Here is a 17,395-nt window from a genome sequence, read left to right on the forward strand (position 1 = left end):
TGTGTCTTTGTGGGGTTTTTTTACACAGGAACTGAGTGAAAACAGTTTTTCCATGTTATATTTCATGTTTTCAGAAAATGGCTTCCAAAAGACTAGCATGAGGAGAAGATTGACCCCCTGAGGGCAGCGAGAACACACAATGACTCCCCTGCTGGTTAACTCTACTCCACTTCACACTATTCTGCACTATTCTGCACGCTCTAATATTTTAATCACTACATTTAAACATAGCTTCCGAGAGGACAAACATTGCTACAATTGTAGCAATACCTGAAGAGAATATTACTTGGAAATAATTTTGAAATGGGAGAGCGTTTTAATAATGGTGGCTTCAGGAGATTCTATTCTACCAAAGAGTTAAAAGATTTTGTAACTTTTATTGTTGAAAATCATTATCCTAAGTATAAATATGGTAAAGTACACACATTAAAGGGTAAAAAAAAAAGTTTTACACAACTGCAAACTTCAAGGAGAAGGGCATTAAAGGAGTTAGTTTGATGGTAATTTGTGATATCATCGCCATCCTCACTATTGATGAACAATAGAGGAACAATGGAGAACAAAAGAGGAAAGGTCCACCTGCCCACTTGTTTCATGTCATGAGACACCAGGACTACCTATTGAGATGGATCTTTTGTTAAGTAAATCAGGTGATAAATGAGCTGAAAAGGAGACTGGAGTAGGACTTTAAGTTTTGAAAATTTGACAAACTTAAATGTCCCCAAAAATCAAAGCCTACATTATTCAGTTAAACTAACCTCATGGGCTTAGGGTTTGGATGCTATGTAGCCTACTTGAGGCTGATATTTGGCCTACAGAGCTGTATGGAAAATTGACTTAGGCCATTATGTTAGACCCTGTTTTTCTAAAGACTTACTTAAGAGGCTTTATGAATGGGGGTATGATCACTGGAGAGGCTATCGGGGGTGAACACATGGTTTCCAGGTGCCATTCCATACACTCTGTTCCATAAATGATTATGAGCTGTGTTCCCCTCAGCAGCCTCTACTGTGTTCCATATTATGGTGACCTATAGGTCTCAGTAATGTATTGAATAACATGTGTATGTGTGCATATGGATGCAGTAAGGTAAAGGCTGTATTTCATGCATGGGTTGGCATAGTTTTTCATATTATTGAACCTGTCTATTTAAAGGTCGTCAGTGATTCTGTATTGCTCAAAGGAGAAAAGCTCATTTGAAATCCCCATATTAATGGTTGTTGTAATTGCCACAGCGGTGCCTTATGAAACGTGATTAGCATTTAATGACCTTTTCCATGAAGTGAAATATGATTGGCATTCTAAGAAATGTCCCCAACTTTCTTTCTGCATATAAAAATTAGTATTTTAATTGAAATGTAACACGGTACGAGGACAGCTTATTATTGGATCAAATAGAAGACATTTTGGAGGATATAATGGAAATGAATTCTGCTCCTCAGGCAATGTGTTGCTGTTAAGAACACCTTGTAAAGGGCACATAGCAGGTATCTCAGGAGATTGCTGTTTGGATTTTATTATTGTGGTGAGTTGTTATTGTACTAATATAGCGTATATCTCACATTCAGAAAATGCAGATCTGATACCAGGTTACCAATTGTGTTGAGCCACCGCTTATACTTAGACACAGCACTGCAAGCAGCCACACATAGTCCCCATATTCTAGGCTTGGTTCTCACAATCCAATATGAGAAAGTCACCCATGACACCAATAAAACTAATCATGGATGACACAATAATTATATTTCTTCCCGAACCTGGTAAACGTATGATGATAATAACATTTCAGCTGCCAGACGGATTTGACACACCAAGCACTGAGATGCTGAACTTTCACTCTGCCAGCTCCCATGCTCATCCTTTCAAAGCAATTGCACATATCACCGGTGGGAATCAAATTCATTTTCTGATGACGCATCGCGTCGAGAACCGCTTTCCGGTTTTGGCACTTGACATCCCCAGGTTTTCTTTTAGATACAATCTAGCCTTAATGAGAGAGAAAACAGAGCTTTGTCCACTGATAAAATCATCAGCTAGTGCGAACCGGAGACATAACAAAAGATGTGCCTTCTTTTCCCCATCATGTTTCGCACCCGAGGCAGGGATGACTGAGCATAGGCTGAAAGTAGCACCTGAAATAGGAGAATGATTTCACAAAAAGGGGGAAATGACACAAGACATTAAAAAAACGCGATAATATCTATGCACTTCACACATTGAGAAAGCTGCTTCGAAAAATGTAAATACTTGAAATGTGTTTGACATATTGTGTGGTCTATAGGGCCAACCTGACACTCAAAGAAACACTGGTCATAAGTTCTCTTGAAGAAGGAGTTGGTTATGGAAGTAAAGGCTATTTGCGAGTGCACTCTGTCTTATTTCAACGAGTGTCAGTGAACTCTATTCAGCTCTCTGTCTGCGAGGGCTAGTCTTGGAGCTGTTTGACCAAGCAGACGAGCCAGGAGCCCACTGGAATGATGGATAGACCAGAAAATAAGGGTTTGATTGCTTTTTCAGACAGGAAATTATACGCAACACTGCCAGAGTGACTCGGGATCACCATTAGTACTTCCAGTTGGTTTTTGTATAAAACCAGTCTACAATATTTAGATTTACTTATTCTCAAATGTATTGCATTTCATCCATGTCTGTACTCAACAGTACATTTGTTGTGTCTTTGCTATGTACAATGTCTTGTGGTTTTCACACAAGTCAGACTTACCTGATTGCTGATGGATGGCAGCAAAGCCATTGACTGCCTGCCCTTTGACAAACATGCCGTTATTGGCTGGGTTTATCTGGTGGGCCAGGATGATCTCGTTCAGCTTCTGCTGGAGGCTCATGTAGTTCTGGGAAGACGTCGTGACCTGTTGTATGGACAATGGACAATTGATACATATAATCAAAAGGTTGGGGGTTCAGAACCCCAAGAAAAGCTGTTGGCAGACGTATCAAGTGGGTTATAGTGGGTTAGTACTAGATTACCTCTTTAGAAAAGACCTCCAGTTCCTCCGTATCTCTCTGGGCTGTGGCCTTGGTGGCCTTCAGGTTCTTCCTGTCCTTGTAGCCCCTGAACTGGCTCTGGATCTTCACCGCTGCCTGCTCCTCGTCATACCTATCGCCTCCCTGAGACTCTGTCTCCTCTATGCGAACCAGCTCTACATCGGTGAGGTCCACAACCCTGTCCTCAACCTTCAATCCTTCCTCCTGTTCCTCAACCATGGGTTCCTCCTTGCTCCTTTTGACCCGTTCTCTCTCCTCCTTGAATTTCTTTCTATCCCGGTGTCCTCTGAAATTGCTCTGCAGAACGGTGGCAGCTTTTTCCTCGTCTGGCTCCGACTGGCTTGCGGTGGACGGCTCTGGTTGGGGTTCTAGCGTTGGCTCCTGTGGCTGGACTAGTTCTTGTTTGGGTTGTTCTTTGGCCTCTTTGGCCTTGTTTTTCTTGGGGATTTTTCCTTCCTCCTGCAGGCGTTTGCGCTCCTTGTGGCCACGGAAGTTACTTTGGATGACTGTTGCTGCCTTGGCCTCATCTACTTCCTCCTTCTCTTCCACTCCTGCAGACACGGCTGCTGTCTCTGGAACCTTTGACATTCCTTCTGGTTTTGACATACCTTCTACCTTTGCAGTCTCGTCTTCAGTTGGGCTCATCACTCTCTGTTTCCTTGCTGGGATCTTGCCTTCTTCAACCAGCCTCTTCCTCTCTTTGTGGCCCCTGAAGTTGCTCTGGAGAACTGTTGCTGCCTTAGCTTCCTGTTCCGGGTTAACCTCCTCCCCTTCTGCTCGCTCTGCATTCTGTTGCTCGTCAATTTCTGTGTCTTCCTCGTCCACCAGCTCTTCACCCACTTCAGTGTGCTCATCGTCGTCGTCCTCTTCCGCCTTGGCCGTGTCTTCATCCTCTTCCTCCTCCTCCGCAACTTCGGTCAACCCATTCTCCTCTTCCTTTTCTACTGCAAACTCCTGCTCCTCCTCTTCATCCTCCTCGATAATAGCAGACTCCAACTCCACAGGTGAGGGTGACCTTAGTCTCAAATCGTCTCCGGACAGTGTCTTGTGGCGCTCCCTGAGTTTCTTTCTCTCCTTATAGCCTCTGTAATTACTCTGGAGGACCACGGCAGATTTGGCCATCTCTTCCTCCTCCAGTTTGGCAGCTTCGATCCTCTCTTTCTCTACCCTGTCTTTCTCAATGGCATCCCTAAAGAGAATGCAGTTGATTTTTCTCTGAACAGAATCAAACTCTATGTCAAATGTTTATGATCTGGAACAACTATAGGGGGTATACTCCACATATACGTTGATATGAAGAGTTGTTCCTGCCTTGTCAGCAGCTAATGGAGATCCTAATAAATACTGAAATACTAATTATGAACTGGGTGGTTCGAGCCCTGAATGCTGATTTGTTGAAAGCAGTGGTATATTTATTTATTTTACCTTTATTTAACTAGGCAAGTCAGTTAAGAACAAATTCTTATTTTCAATGACGGCCTAGGAACAGTGGGTTAACTGCCTGTTCAGGGGCAGAACGACAGATTCGTACCTTGTCAGCTCGGGGGTTTGAACTTGCAACCTTCCGGTTACTGTTGGTCCAACGCTCTAACCACTAGGCTACCCTGCCGCCCCGTATATCAGACCATATACCACGGATATGACAAAAAAATACCTTTTAATGTTCTAATTACGTTGGTAACCAGTTTATAATAGCATTAAGGCACATCGGGGGTTTGTGGTATATGGCCAATATACCACGGCTAGGGGATGTGTCCAGGCACTTCACGTTACGTTGCGCATAAGAACAGCCCATATCTGTGGTATATTGACCATATACCACACTACCTTGGGCCTTAGTGCTTAAATATAAAATGTATACTAAATAAAACATCAACTTCACAATGCTTAAAAAGTTCTGGATCTAATGTCCTACATTTGACTATGACTATGTTTCTTGCGTAGTGCAGATCCATCGACATGGTTGTCCTTACCTTTTCTTTTTGAAACTCTTCCTCTCCCGGTGTCCCCTGTAATGGGCCTGAATCTTGGCTGCTGCTTTATTTTTTTCCTCCACCAACTCCTTGTACTTCCTCTTGGCGAGGTGACCTCGGCAAACTGCAGAATAGGAAGGTACAAGTTGAAGCTACCACGTCTCCTCTGAACACGAGCAAACCGATCTTAGAAAACAATGAGGAAGTAGCATCATCGTCTCCTCACCAGCCTGTAACTGGGTGATGAAGGTCTCAAACTTGGCTTTGCTTAATTTATCATCAGCACATCTCCTCCGTACTTTATGTCCTCTGTACGCTGGTGGACGATATATTAGAGACAAATCATTAACATACAGATATTAACTATTGTTTATGTTAATAATGACGTTAATCGTATTTGCACACGTTTAAAAGGAACTGGGACAGTTTTGGTTCCACTATGGTCATGAGGTCAAAGTGACCACGTACTGACCTGATTGTATGGCCACAGCGCTCTGTGCTCTCTTCTCCAGTATTTTGCGGTAACGTTTGGCCCCCAGCCAGCCCCGGACGTAGGCCTGGACCAGAACGATGCGGTCTATGGTCTGCCTCACCATCAGGTTTAGGGTCTCCACATGGTAGTACTTCAGAAACACCTGAGACACCACATGGAAATACAATTGAAGGGTGAAGACTCAGTCATTCTCTCCATGAGATTTGTCTAATCATTAGCATTTGACTCCAAAATACTCCATGAATGTGACCTTACTTTCGTTTTGCCCAGGACCCAATTTTCCAGTTTGGCTTTTTCCAATATAGCTGCACAAGTCTCTGGGCTCACATCTGGCTCTTTGTGTGCTTGGAAAGCCAGTATGTAGTACCTGCAACAACCAATACTAGACTTACCAAACCATTCCTGCACACTATTAGCCTAAAACCCTCAAAATGAGTTTTCCATTATTCTAGTCATTCACAAGCAATAAGTGGGATCCTATGGAGTCTTTTCTATGATTAGGATCACCAACCTGTTGACGAAGTTGGTGTAGAGGATGCGGTGAGAGTAGCCCTGCCGGCGGATCTTAGCTGTCTCCAGGACGCCCGTGTAACGCAGCTGCACCAGCACCTTCTCCCGGTCAAACTTACTGGCTTGCCGGTCATTGTTTGGCTTGATGCAGCGCACAAAGTGGGGCTGTCCCGCCACCATCTTGGACAGCAGGTCCATTAGGGAATACTGGTGAATGAAGAGGCAGGAAGTGAGTAGTTTACCTAAAGCATCCAATCAAAACTAGTGTCCAGGTAAAGATCTGAATAAGACAAAAATGCCTATTCTTGAATTCCTGTATGAGAAGACCGTGTAAACCAGTATTTATAATCTAATTTTCCAGGGGTACTGGTACAACGCCAAGGAGATAAATAGGTACACATTACATGTCACAGTATGCAAATGTGCTGTACTACCAGTCAGTTTATCAACAGAGCTGTACTACCATTCAGAGCTATACTACCAGGGTTGGGGATAATCTATCCACTCAGTAATGTAGGAAGTGATCAAGTGAGACATTCTTACTCTGAAGTAGGAGGCTACTGTCTGTGTTCTCATGTTGGTGGACTCTCTAGGATGGTGGGTGGTCTCTCCAGTTCCAGTATCACCCTGGACACACAAAACACAGAGTTTATCAAAAAGGATTCACCACAGTTTGATGGTAGGTGTATTTGTTGAGTTATATCAGTGAATATTGAAAAACAGTATTATATGTATTATATATAGTGTAAAATACTATGGGCCAGTTTCCCGGACACTGATTAACTTCAGTCTTGGACTTAAACGCCATGTCGTTGGAGATTCTCCATTGAGATTGATGTTAAAACCAAGGCTTAATCTCAGTCTAGGGAAAACTGGCCCTAAAAGATGTAGAATATTACTTTTTTTTAAATTGTCTGAACGGTACGAGTATAAAATCATTATGGATTGGAAGTTATTCATCAATGTGTAATTAACATGAAAAGCAATGATGTGTTAGATGAGGGCTCTGAACCCCAAAATACTGTCCTGTGAATAACAAATAGGTAACAGCCTGAAATGGTTATCGACATTCAGAAGCCTTATTACGCCAATCATCTGCGTATCATATTTTTTCATGGAATTGTCTCTCATTTTTGTTGTGTGAAAATCACAAAATTTTGAAAATCACCAATCACCGTTTGAATATGTACTGTGTGATCGAGAAGCAAGAAAGGCTTGTGTTTTTTTTCTGGGGTGAGAGTTAATTTCCAAGAAGAAGGCTGCAAGAGATGCATAAAGAGGAAGGAAGCGTAAACAAACACGAGCCAAGTTAGGAATCAAGTTTGCATAATGACAACTTGTTTTAAATGTTTAATGCTGAGTATTGACTTCAGAGGTGCGAAATTAGACGTTTGTGACAAAGGACAGTGACCACTTGATCATAAGAGAATGTATGTGTTAAGTCAGTTTGTTTCAACTGGCATTGCTAGATATGGCATGGATTATAAGGATTTTACCACAGAGGAACTAGCTATTGTCCTGCTTATGATCATTGGTGAAACTGACATTTAAAAGAAATCCAGACACTTGAAAATCAGTGGGACTTTTCTTATTCCATAAAATGTCCTCTGAGAATTTCCAACAATGTTCTCAATAGCAGAGTAATAAGGAGAGAGCATACTATAAATGCAAAGATATGCTAATCTGGGACATGGCCAAATACCAACCTTGAAACATTGCACATGAGTTACATTGCTCACTAAAAAGCAACAGCACTGACAAAACATACCTTTACACCATGAGTCTAAAACATTTCTAAAATTACACTTTCACTCTCATGACTACAGGAGGAGTCTCTGATGTGCTTTCTTAGGCAGAAATGTAAAATATGCAGATGAATGGAAATACATGCATGTACTCATCAAAGACAGTTAATTGCCTGGTTTAGCCTCTGCCGATGGCCCTCAGGTATACAAATTGGTTTGACAAAAGTGGGAATTGTGACTTCAAAAAATGCAATTTTCCTCTTCCCCTAACAATCAGATTAGTATGGGGTACTGGAAAGTAAAGGGTTGTGCCCTTTTTGTGGGGAAGATAGGTTCTAGGGGTAACTTTAGGTTGTTATGCAGAAATACAACAAACAACTTTAAGTTGATAATGTTATGACTTCAATCTCTTACTAGTGTGTGAAGGGCATATCCTCAAAACTAGTCGATATCATGAGGCGTGGTGTCATAAACAGAAATAACCCCATTAAAGCAAGGTAAATGAGAAAAGATCCAAATTACCAGTCATACGCACATGAAAGCCTCTCCTTTAACATCTAATCAGACAATCAATTCACTCTGAGGTTCTAAGGAAAATCAAAAAAACTGCTTTTGCAGCCAAACTTAATAGATTCTCACTCTCATCTATTGAAAGGGAAATACGAAAGGATAGGAATTGGACGAGCCATGAAGAAAAACAAAAGTAAAACGACTAGTCTTATTATTTCCTAGGGGTGGGTAGATGGTTTGACACACAACATAGATACAACATAGACAGAGAGATTGCCATTACCTCACAGAGTGACATACTAGAACTGAATAACTTAAGCACTCCCATCTTTACAAGGATAAAAGCAGAGAGAGAGACAGGGGAGAGTCAGAGAGAGAGAGAGAGACAGGGGAGAGTCAGAGAGAGAGAGAGACAGGGGAGAGTCAGAGAGAGAGAGAGACAGGGGAGAGAGAGAGAGAGAGAGAGAGAGGGGAGAGAGAGAGAGAGAGAGAGAGAGAGAGAGAGAGACAGGGGAGAGAGAGAGATAGTGGAGACAGAGAGAGAGAGAGAGACAGGGGAGAGTCAGAGAGAGAGAGAGAGAGACAGGGGAGAGTCAGAGAGAGAGAGAGAGAGACAGGGGAGAGAGAGAGAGAGAGAGACAGGGAGAGTCAGAGAGAGAGAGACAGGGGAGAGTCAGAGAGAGAGAGACAGGGGAGAGTCAGAGAGAGAGAGAGAGAGAGACAGGGGAGAGAGAGAGAGAGAGAGACAGGGGAGAGAGAGACAGGGGGGAGAAAGAGAGACAGGGGAGACAGAGAGAGAGAGAGACAGGGGAGAGTCAGAGAGAGAGAGAGAGACAGGGGAGACAGAGAGAGAGAGAGAGAGAGAGAGAGAGGGAGAGAGAGAGACAGGGGAGACAGAGAGGACACACAAGGTTAGTTTATCTGAAAGAGAAAGCGAGACTGGAAAAAAAGACAGCATTATTTTCCCAAAGATTTTTGACATGGAATTACAATGAGGACACTTAGCGTTACTGTATTGGAAAAGGGAAGCAAGAAAGGCAATACAACAGAACTATAAACTTTGTTTGAGTGTGTACAAAGGAAAATCTTATACCCATACCTTGGCAAAGTTCATGGTGCGGTGAGGGTGTGCTGGGGTGCGAGGCATGCTCATGAGTGTGTTCATTCCTTTACCCTTTGTGTGGGCCAAATTACCTAGAGGATAGAGAGATAGCAGGAGAGAAGTTGAGAACAAATGGACATGCTACACCACACTTTCAAAAGAGGAAAGAGTTAGTGCGATATCTGGCAATCAGCGCCTTCACGGAAAAACAAAAAGGCAGTAGTTAGACATGCCAGTGGACATTTAGATGTAATATAACCAAATCAAGTTGTACTAAAATGGAAGAAGGTGGAGGGAATAAATGTGGGAGAAATAAATGAAACAAGCTTGACCCCATAGAGCAAGTTACTCTAAAGAGGGAAAATTCCAAGTTAGCAAAAGAAGGCAATCTGAAAATCAGACATGCAAATTCATCAACAAACATAGACAGAATTTCCATGTTACTTGATAATGTCAGGTGTATAGCTATAGGCCGATACTATTTCAATAGCACACAGCTATAGAGAAGTGGACTCGCTCTCTGCTAATCTCTCCAAGTAGCGTGCTAGCATGTCATCGTGTTAGCTTTCATGAGGGCAGTAGGGATGACAGTACAAAGGGGGAGGAGAGGTTGCCGTAGCTCAATAAAACAGCTTCAGGGGTATATTAAAGAGTGATTATGAGATTGCTGATTGGATTTGAGCTCAGTTGGCCTCGTCCTCTGCCTATGAAGGGTACTCACGCTGCAAAGACCAGCTTGTCACAACAAAAGCCCTGCCTCCAACAACAGGCCGCACTGAAAAAAGTGACATGGACCGGTTTTCTTTGGTTCTTTGGCATTTAGCATTTCAATTTAGACCAATAAACACATTTGTTTACATCGGCATTAATTTCTAATAAATATTGAGGTTGTTACAATATTATATTTGAATAATCACCACAAGGCAAGTCTGGAGAGAGTCAGATGGGAATAAAATCAATGCCTTGCTTGACAAGAAAACTGCCAATTTGAGAGACTTCCTCAATTATGACATACAAAGTGAAAACATAGGTTAGATGATTGTGCTAAAAGACAGAGTTGCTATTAGACCATGTGTGTTTACCTGTTTTGGTGAGCGGGTGGGTGACCAGTTTGCGAATCAGCTGGTTTTCTGACGACCTCAGCAGAAGAACAATGTCTGCCGGCAGCGTATCTCTGTTCTTAGAGAGGAAGCCTGCAGCGTTGTAGATCACCTGAACATGATCAACAGAGGGGGTAAGAAGACCTGTATGCACAAACATGGTTTTACAGCAAACTCAGCTTATTACACCTGCTACTGTTATTCACATTTCGGGTTGGGGTTTCCCCATATCCTGTCTTTTTTTCATTATTATTGCCAACTCTAAATATTTGACCTAAAACATATATTTGATGTATTAGACAGGAGGCCTTATAACCTTTCCAGCATAGTGATGAATTCCAAAGCCAAGGTCCACCCTTTTTGGTCTCCAAAAGTTTTTGGATTTCAGGTTGTCTTCAAACTTTTCTACAATGGACAAAGTTCACACAGGTTAATTAACTAGCAGTCAGAGCTGGATGGCTGAGCATGTAAACATAATTGAATGACAGAACAAACAAGAATGCATACACATAACATACTTGCAAGGCTGCTAATTATTGAAAAAGCCATGTTTAAACTACTTTTAGGTCCTCCTAAATGAACCTACTGAATAATTCATGACTTGATTGGATGAGTGGCTTAGCTAACAGGATAAAACTGGTGTACACGTCCTAATAATGATAATATGAATAATCATTTATTGGACTTATATAGCGCTTTTCTAGACACCCAAAGCGCTTCACATAGTATTGGAGGAGCTCACCTCATCCACCACCAATGTGAAGCAGCGACCTGGGTAATGCACGACAACCAGTTTGTGCCAGAACACCCATTGGGGAGCCATGATGAAAATGGGGCCAAGTTGAACACTTAACCAGGACACCGATCACTGCCCTGAGGCATTTGGGATTAGATCTTAGTAGCTACACGAGGACTGAGTGAGGACTCTGTGGGGACTTGCCTACAAGGGTTTGGTCAGTGGCTTGGGGAAAACGGCTCTCCTCGTCCAGCAGTGACAGCATGCCCATGGGCTTCTGCAGAAACAGGTCCAGGAGAGGACGGTTGTCCTCATACTCAATCACCCTGGCGTCCACATCCTCATTCAGGTACTCGTCCTATAGGAGAGGGTAAGGGACAGAAAGATTTAAATTGGAACGGTGAAGCTGGTTTTGAATGAAACCAAAACCATATCTGACAGATAACATCACCCTGGGTAGGTTTAGTTTAGTTCTTCATGTTTGGCTCACCTGATAAAGTCAAGGTGCAACTATGAGTCAGAAACATCACAGAACATACAGTGTATGTCTCTCTAGAGGTGAAGCACAAAATTGAAATACAACGTCAAAGCTTTTAGGTAGAGCTGGGACGACAAACCGAAAATTAGCGACATCGGCCATACCGATCACTTATCGCAGGTTCATTATGATAAGTAGCCTATAGCTAGAGAAAATGTGAAACTTTAACCTCTTGGAACTCGAGGGGCAGTATTTCATTTTTGGATAAAAAACGTTCCCGTTTTAAACAAGATATTTTATATGCTCGACTATGCATATAATTGACTTTGGAAAGAACACTCTGACGTTTCCAAAACTGCAAAGATATTATCTGTGAGTGCCACAGAACTGATGCTACAGGCGAAACCAAGATGAAACTTCAAACAGGAAATGAGCAAAATGTTTGAAGCGCTGTTTTCCAATGTCTCCTTATATGGCTGTGAATGATGTATTTGTAGGCATATCATTGGAAGATTGACCATAAGAGACCACATTTACCAGGTGTCCGCCCGGTGTCCTGCGTCGAAATTGGTGCGCAAACTTCAGCTGCAAGTATTTTTCCATGTGATTGAGAGGAGAAAGCAGACTTCCATGAACGATATATCAATGAAGAGATATGTGAAAAACACCTTGAGGATTGATTCTAAACAACGTTTGCCATGTTTCAGTCGATATTATGGAGTTAATTTGGAAAAAAGTTTGGCTTTTTGGTGACTGAATTTTCGTGTTTTTTTTGGTAGCAAAACCTGATGTACAAAACGGAGCGATTTCTCCTACACAAAGAATCTTTCAGGAAAAACTGAACATTTGCTATCTAACTGAGAGTCTCCTCATTGAAAACATCCAAAGTTCTTCAAAGGTCAATTATTTTATTTGAATGCTTTTCTGGTTTTTGTGAAAATGTTGCCCGCTAAATGCTACGCTAAATGCTACGTTAGCTATCAATACTCTTACACAAATGCTTGTTTTGCTATTGTTGAAAAGCATATTTTGAAAATCTGAGATGACAGTGTTGTTAAGAAAAGGCTAAGCTTGAGAGCTAGCATATTTATTCCATTTCATTTGCGATTTTTATGAATAGTTAACGTTGCGTTATGCTAATGAGCTTGAGGCTATAACTGGATACAGGTTTTTTTCGTAGCCAAACGTGAACAAAACGGAGCGATTTGTCCTACACAAATAATATTTTTTGAAAAACTGAACATTTGCTATCTAACTGAGAGTCTCCTCATTGAAAACATCAAATGTAAATGATTTTATTTGAATGCTTTTCTTGTTTTTGTGAAAATGTTGCTGGCTGAATTCTAGGCTTATAGCCATGCTAGCTATCAATACTCTTACACAAATGCTTGTTTAGCTATAGTTCAATAGCATATCTTGAAAATCTGAGGTGACAGTGTTGTTAACAAAAGTCTAAGCTTGAGACCAAATATATTTATTTCATTTCATTTGCGATTTTCATGAATAGTTAACGTCGCGTTATGCTAATGAGCTTGAGGCTATAAATAGGATCCCGCATACGGGATTGCTCGTCGCATTAAGTTAAATGAAATAAGTTTGCTAATATGGGTGATTGTTAATGGGACAACCATCAAACTACTAGTAGTAGTAAAAGACAATGGAAAAACTGTGGCGCACAAACATATCGTTCTGTTTGTCGTTCTGGCATCAATCCAGGCAATTTATCGCAATATGGATTTTTGTCGATGCTGCCCTGCTCTACTTTTATGTACCCGTGTTCACAATGGGTACAGACACACAGACAAACACGCTCACGCATGCACACTAGGCATCTAATATCTGGAACAGAACACAGCATTAGCCTCAGGTAAAGTCATTCTGAATCGGCAACCTCTTCTCAGGACAGTAGGACAACGCTGCTGGAATAACATCCTGAGGAAACCAAACAAATCCTTCCAGAGGGACATGGACAGGCATCAGAAGAGCTTGTTCCTCTGGGCTTTGCTCTTATTGATGATAAAAACAAGTAAATATCCTTACTCTCTTCAGGAAGGATGTAGTCTATCAAGAGCCTGACGTTACAATACCGGTATGATTGTTCCGAGGAGATATACGTTGTTTTACAGATGTCTTACTGTGCAGAATTTAGTCAGGACAGTCGAGACAAATATATTGTACACTTAGCACGGTAGAAAAAGCCTTGTGTTCTGTACATACAGTACATCTATATATCGGGGCCTTATGCCAGACTCTGCCCTGGTGCGTCCTACACTGACTGTCTTTAACTCCTAATTGACCCTCCTTTGCAATGATTTATGGAACCTCTCTATGGGGTTAGACTAAAGCATTTAACATGAGCAAACCATTCTCTGCCCGAGGCAAAAGCACACCCCAGAGACGACGGCTGGGGAATTGTCATCCCTTACAAGCGGAAGGATATTTCACCCTTACGCACTCTGTTAAAGAGCCAGGTGGACAAACGACGATGCGTTATCACCATTTAAATGGAAATCAAGTCGCATCCAAAGGTGAAAAGTGCTTTGAAATGCTTCCCTGGAGGCATAGGCACACTCAGATGAGTATTCATACTATTTCCGAGAGAGACGACTGTGTTAGCGACAAAGAGGAATGGGCTACCTGCTCCCAGGCGAATATGTGTTGGTTGAAGTAGAACTGGATCTGTTCGTTGGCGATGTTGATGCAGAGCTGCTCAAACGAGTTCCTCTTGAAGTTCTCAAAGCCAAAGATGTCCAGGATGCCAATGTTCAGGCCCTTGTCATCCTCTCTGTCAGGGGGAGATCAGAAATTATTAGGTATTAAGGAAGAGTATTAGAGATGATGAGGTAGGAGAGAGACAGATCAGGAAGGTTTTATAATGATGACAGTCGTTACAATTAGCACCTACTAGTGAGGTTTATGTTCATTTTCAGGGCATCCGCATGCACGCACTCACACACGCACAAGCACACGCACACACACACACACACACACACACACACACACACACGTGCTCTCTTACCCTAGGTGTGTGTCGGGTCGGAGCAGGGTGTTGATGCGGTTGACGATCCAGCTGAAGAGTCTGCCGTATAAGGCCTTGCCCATGGCATCCCTCACCTCCGTGGCCTTGTCCACCGTGTTGGGCCTGACGATAGTCTCGCCCCGGGCCACTACACAGTGGGACGTCAGGGCCTCCTGGAGCTCGTCTGGACGGATACACAGCAGCGACGCCGCTGTGGGGAGAAACCCAGGGATGGAAAGAATGTATAGCTACTGGATGCTGTCACCATAGAAACGGCCCTGCGGTATTGACGTTTGCATGTAGATTTGCAGCGACAACACAGATAAAATGCACATGAACATGGATATAGACATGCGGTATGGGTAGACATGCAGCAGGGGGGACATTGTTGGGACGATACACTGTATGTGTATGCAAACATGATGAAAATGTACACACTCAGAGAGATATCCTGTACACGTACTTTACACATAAACCAGATATAGTCAAACACAAAAAGAGGACCTATTAAAAAAGATGCAGATATCCCACATGCGCGCATCAGCAAAACAAAACCATACATGACACGCCACATCAACAAGGACACAAATCTCAACATACACACAGACATGAATACAGCCACACGGACACAGACACACACATATTCATATTTATCAAAACGAGATAACACTTCAAACTGCAGCTGGTAAAATACGATAACTGGCTCTCACACCATGATACAGATGCTAGACCACACTCTTAGAAAAAAAATGGTTCCAAAATGTAATTCGGCTGTCCCCATAGGTGAACCCTTTTTGAGTTTCATGTACAACCCTCTGTGGAAAGGGTTTTTACATGGAACCCAAAAGGGTTCTACCTGGAACCAAAACGGTTATACCTGGAACCAAAGAGGGTTATTCAAAGGGTTCTCATAAATTAAATTAAAATCATCAAACACAACCTAGTCCCCATGTCAGGCGTGTCAAGCTGAATTTAAAGGGACTGCATGTAAACAGGCTTGGGATACTGTAGTGCTTCATATCTCCAGTGTTCACGCTAGGCTGGCCTCTCTGGAGAGGTAATGGGCATTAGTGGGGAAAGAGGTGAGAGTCATGTTAGCTTTACATCACACCAGGTGCTGGACTGTGCGTCTGTGTCTCACCATTCTCCAGAACTGCTATGTTGGAGATGTTGCTTTTGTCGGTTTGGTGCTCGGAGGCCACAGAGGTAAACTCAATGTCGCCTGAGTTTAGGATAGCAGCCAGAACACTGTACACACTGCCCAGCTCCTAAGGGTTCAAAATGTGTGATTAAACTTGACCTTATTGTTCAGAATATAACACAATCATACATTCATACAAAGTCATGGAATACTCATTTGGAGATTTCATCTGAAGGCTTTTTCATAGATTCAGTGGTTCTATTGGAACTACCTAGTTAATAGCCTTGGGGCTTGGTAGCCTACAATCTGACAGAATTCCTACATCACACAAACACACAAGTCTGTTTGACGGCTTTGGCATCACTGTCACATGCCGTGTCCTAATGTCACTATACTCAGACTGACATGACACCGACAAGCTCGTAATAACTCTGCTCTCTCTTGATGGGGAGCTGCTATCCAAAAGCTAGCACGGTTTAAAACACTTCTCCCCCAATGTGAACTACTTGTTTGTGTGTATGTACTGACATGTATGTGTAACTGACACACACACACACACACACACACACGTTAATGTTTTTAAGTGTCTGTAAATTCTAAAGTATTTTGTCTGTAATGTCTTCTCCGTCTTGTGCCGGACCTCAGTAAGACTAGCTATCGCCATAGGCGTCGGCTAATGGGGATCCTAATGAAATGAAATCAGAATCCATTTCATCCAAATCAGAGATGCACTTTAGATGCACCCTGTCTTTATGTGCAAGGTAGACAGGAGAATGGGAGGTAGCCGTACTAGCAGAGTGGTTAGCGATTATAGTGATTATACTGTACATACGATAAGTACTATTGACTTGTGGAACCCAGAGGCAATCAGTTATTTACGGCACTTCCTTGGGCTTCATCAGTGTCCATGTTGCTAATTGCAAACTGTACAAGGCATCATGCCACAGTCCACACTGGCTCATATGAACACTGCAAATCATTGTCTTAACCATTCAACCAGAATGGGCCTCTTTTCCTGGAACTGTTCCATGGTCATTTGCAAATTTCACATCGGTTATTGCACATTAATATTTTTTTTCTCCTTTGAATTCCTCATTTACTATAATTTCCCCTTTTCACAGCCGAGGCAATAAAATAGGAGCCATTTGTGAAGAGAAAAAAAAAATCACATTTTTTTATAAAGCATCATAACATGGCAAAGACACTCTCCACATTGAGAGCAACCTAGTAAAACATCCTCCAGGCTTTAACTGAGAACGGTTATGTCGGTAACCTTTGGACAGGAGGTTGGTTTTCTTTGCTTTAGGAATCAGCAATGAACCCAATGTACTATAGTGTATGTACCTCCAGGGTAAAGCCGATGACTTTGAAACACTGTTCCACCGAGTCAAACTGCTCCTTGTAGAAGGTGTTGTTCACTATGTCAGGGCCCAATTTAATGTGCTCGTTGAACAGATACCTGGGACAGAAGACAGGAAAATAAACCACAATTAATAAGGTCATGATTGGTGGGGTAACGGCAGCAAAGCAGGGTATTTGGGAAAGCATAAGGTTAGGAGAGATAGGAAGGTTAATTGCGGGACCT

The 17,395-nt window shown here is 42.3% G+C and overlaps 1 protein-coding gene across 1 annotated transcript in view; it reads right to left on the reverse strand.

The window, feature by feature from the left end:
* myo3a (myosin IIIA) overlaps positions 1-17,395 on the reverse strand; it is a 37,186-nt gene that overhangs the window by 7,160 nt on the left and 12,631 nt on the right. Inside the window, exons 10-23 of the mRNA XM_064941021.1 lie at positions 17,155-17,269; positions 15,811-15,937; positions 14,670-14,880; positions 14,288-14,435; positions 11,381-11,530; positions 10,419-10,548; positions 9,334-9,428; positions 6,523-6,606; positions 5,981-6,186; positions 5,725-5,836; positions 5,449-5,611; positions 4,977-5,100; positions 2,986-4,192; positions 2,723-2,867 (exon numbers count right to left, since the gene is read on the reverse strand). Coding sequence (XP_064797093.1) covers positions 2,723-2,867; positions 2,986-4,192; positions 4,977-5,100; positions 5,449-5,611; positions 5,725-5,836; positions 5,981-6,186; positions 6,523-6,606; positions 9,334-9,428; positions 10,419-10,548; positions 11,381-11,530; positions 14,288-14,435; positions 14,670-14,880; positions 15,811-15,937; positions 17,155-17,269 — 3,017 coding nt within the window. The remainder of the gene's footprint in view (positions 1-2,722; positions 2,868-2,985; positions 4,193-4,976; positions 5,101-5,448; positions 5,612-5,724; positions 5,837-5,980; positions 6,187-6,522; positions 6,607-9,333; positions 9,429-10,418; positions 10,549-11,380; positions 11,531-14,287; positions 14,436-14,669; positions 14,881-15,810; positions 15,938-17,154; positions 17,270-17,395) is intronic.

This window comes from Oncorhynchus masou, chromosome 28 (genome assembly GCF_036934945.1).
Source record: "Oncorhynchus masou masou isolate Uvic2021 chromosome 28, UVic_Omas_1.1, whole genome shotgun sequence".
Lineage (NCBI taxonomy): Eukaryota > Metazoa > Chordata > Actinopteri > Salmoniformes > Salmonidae > Oncorhynchus > Oncorhynchus masou.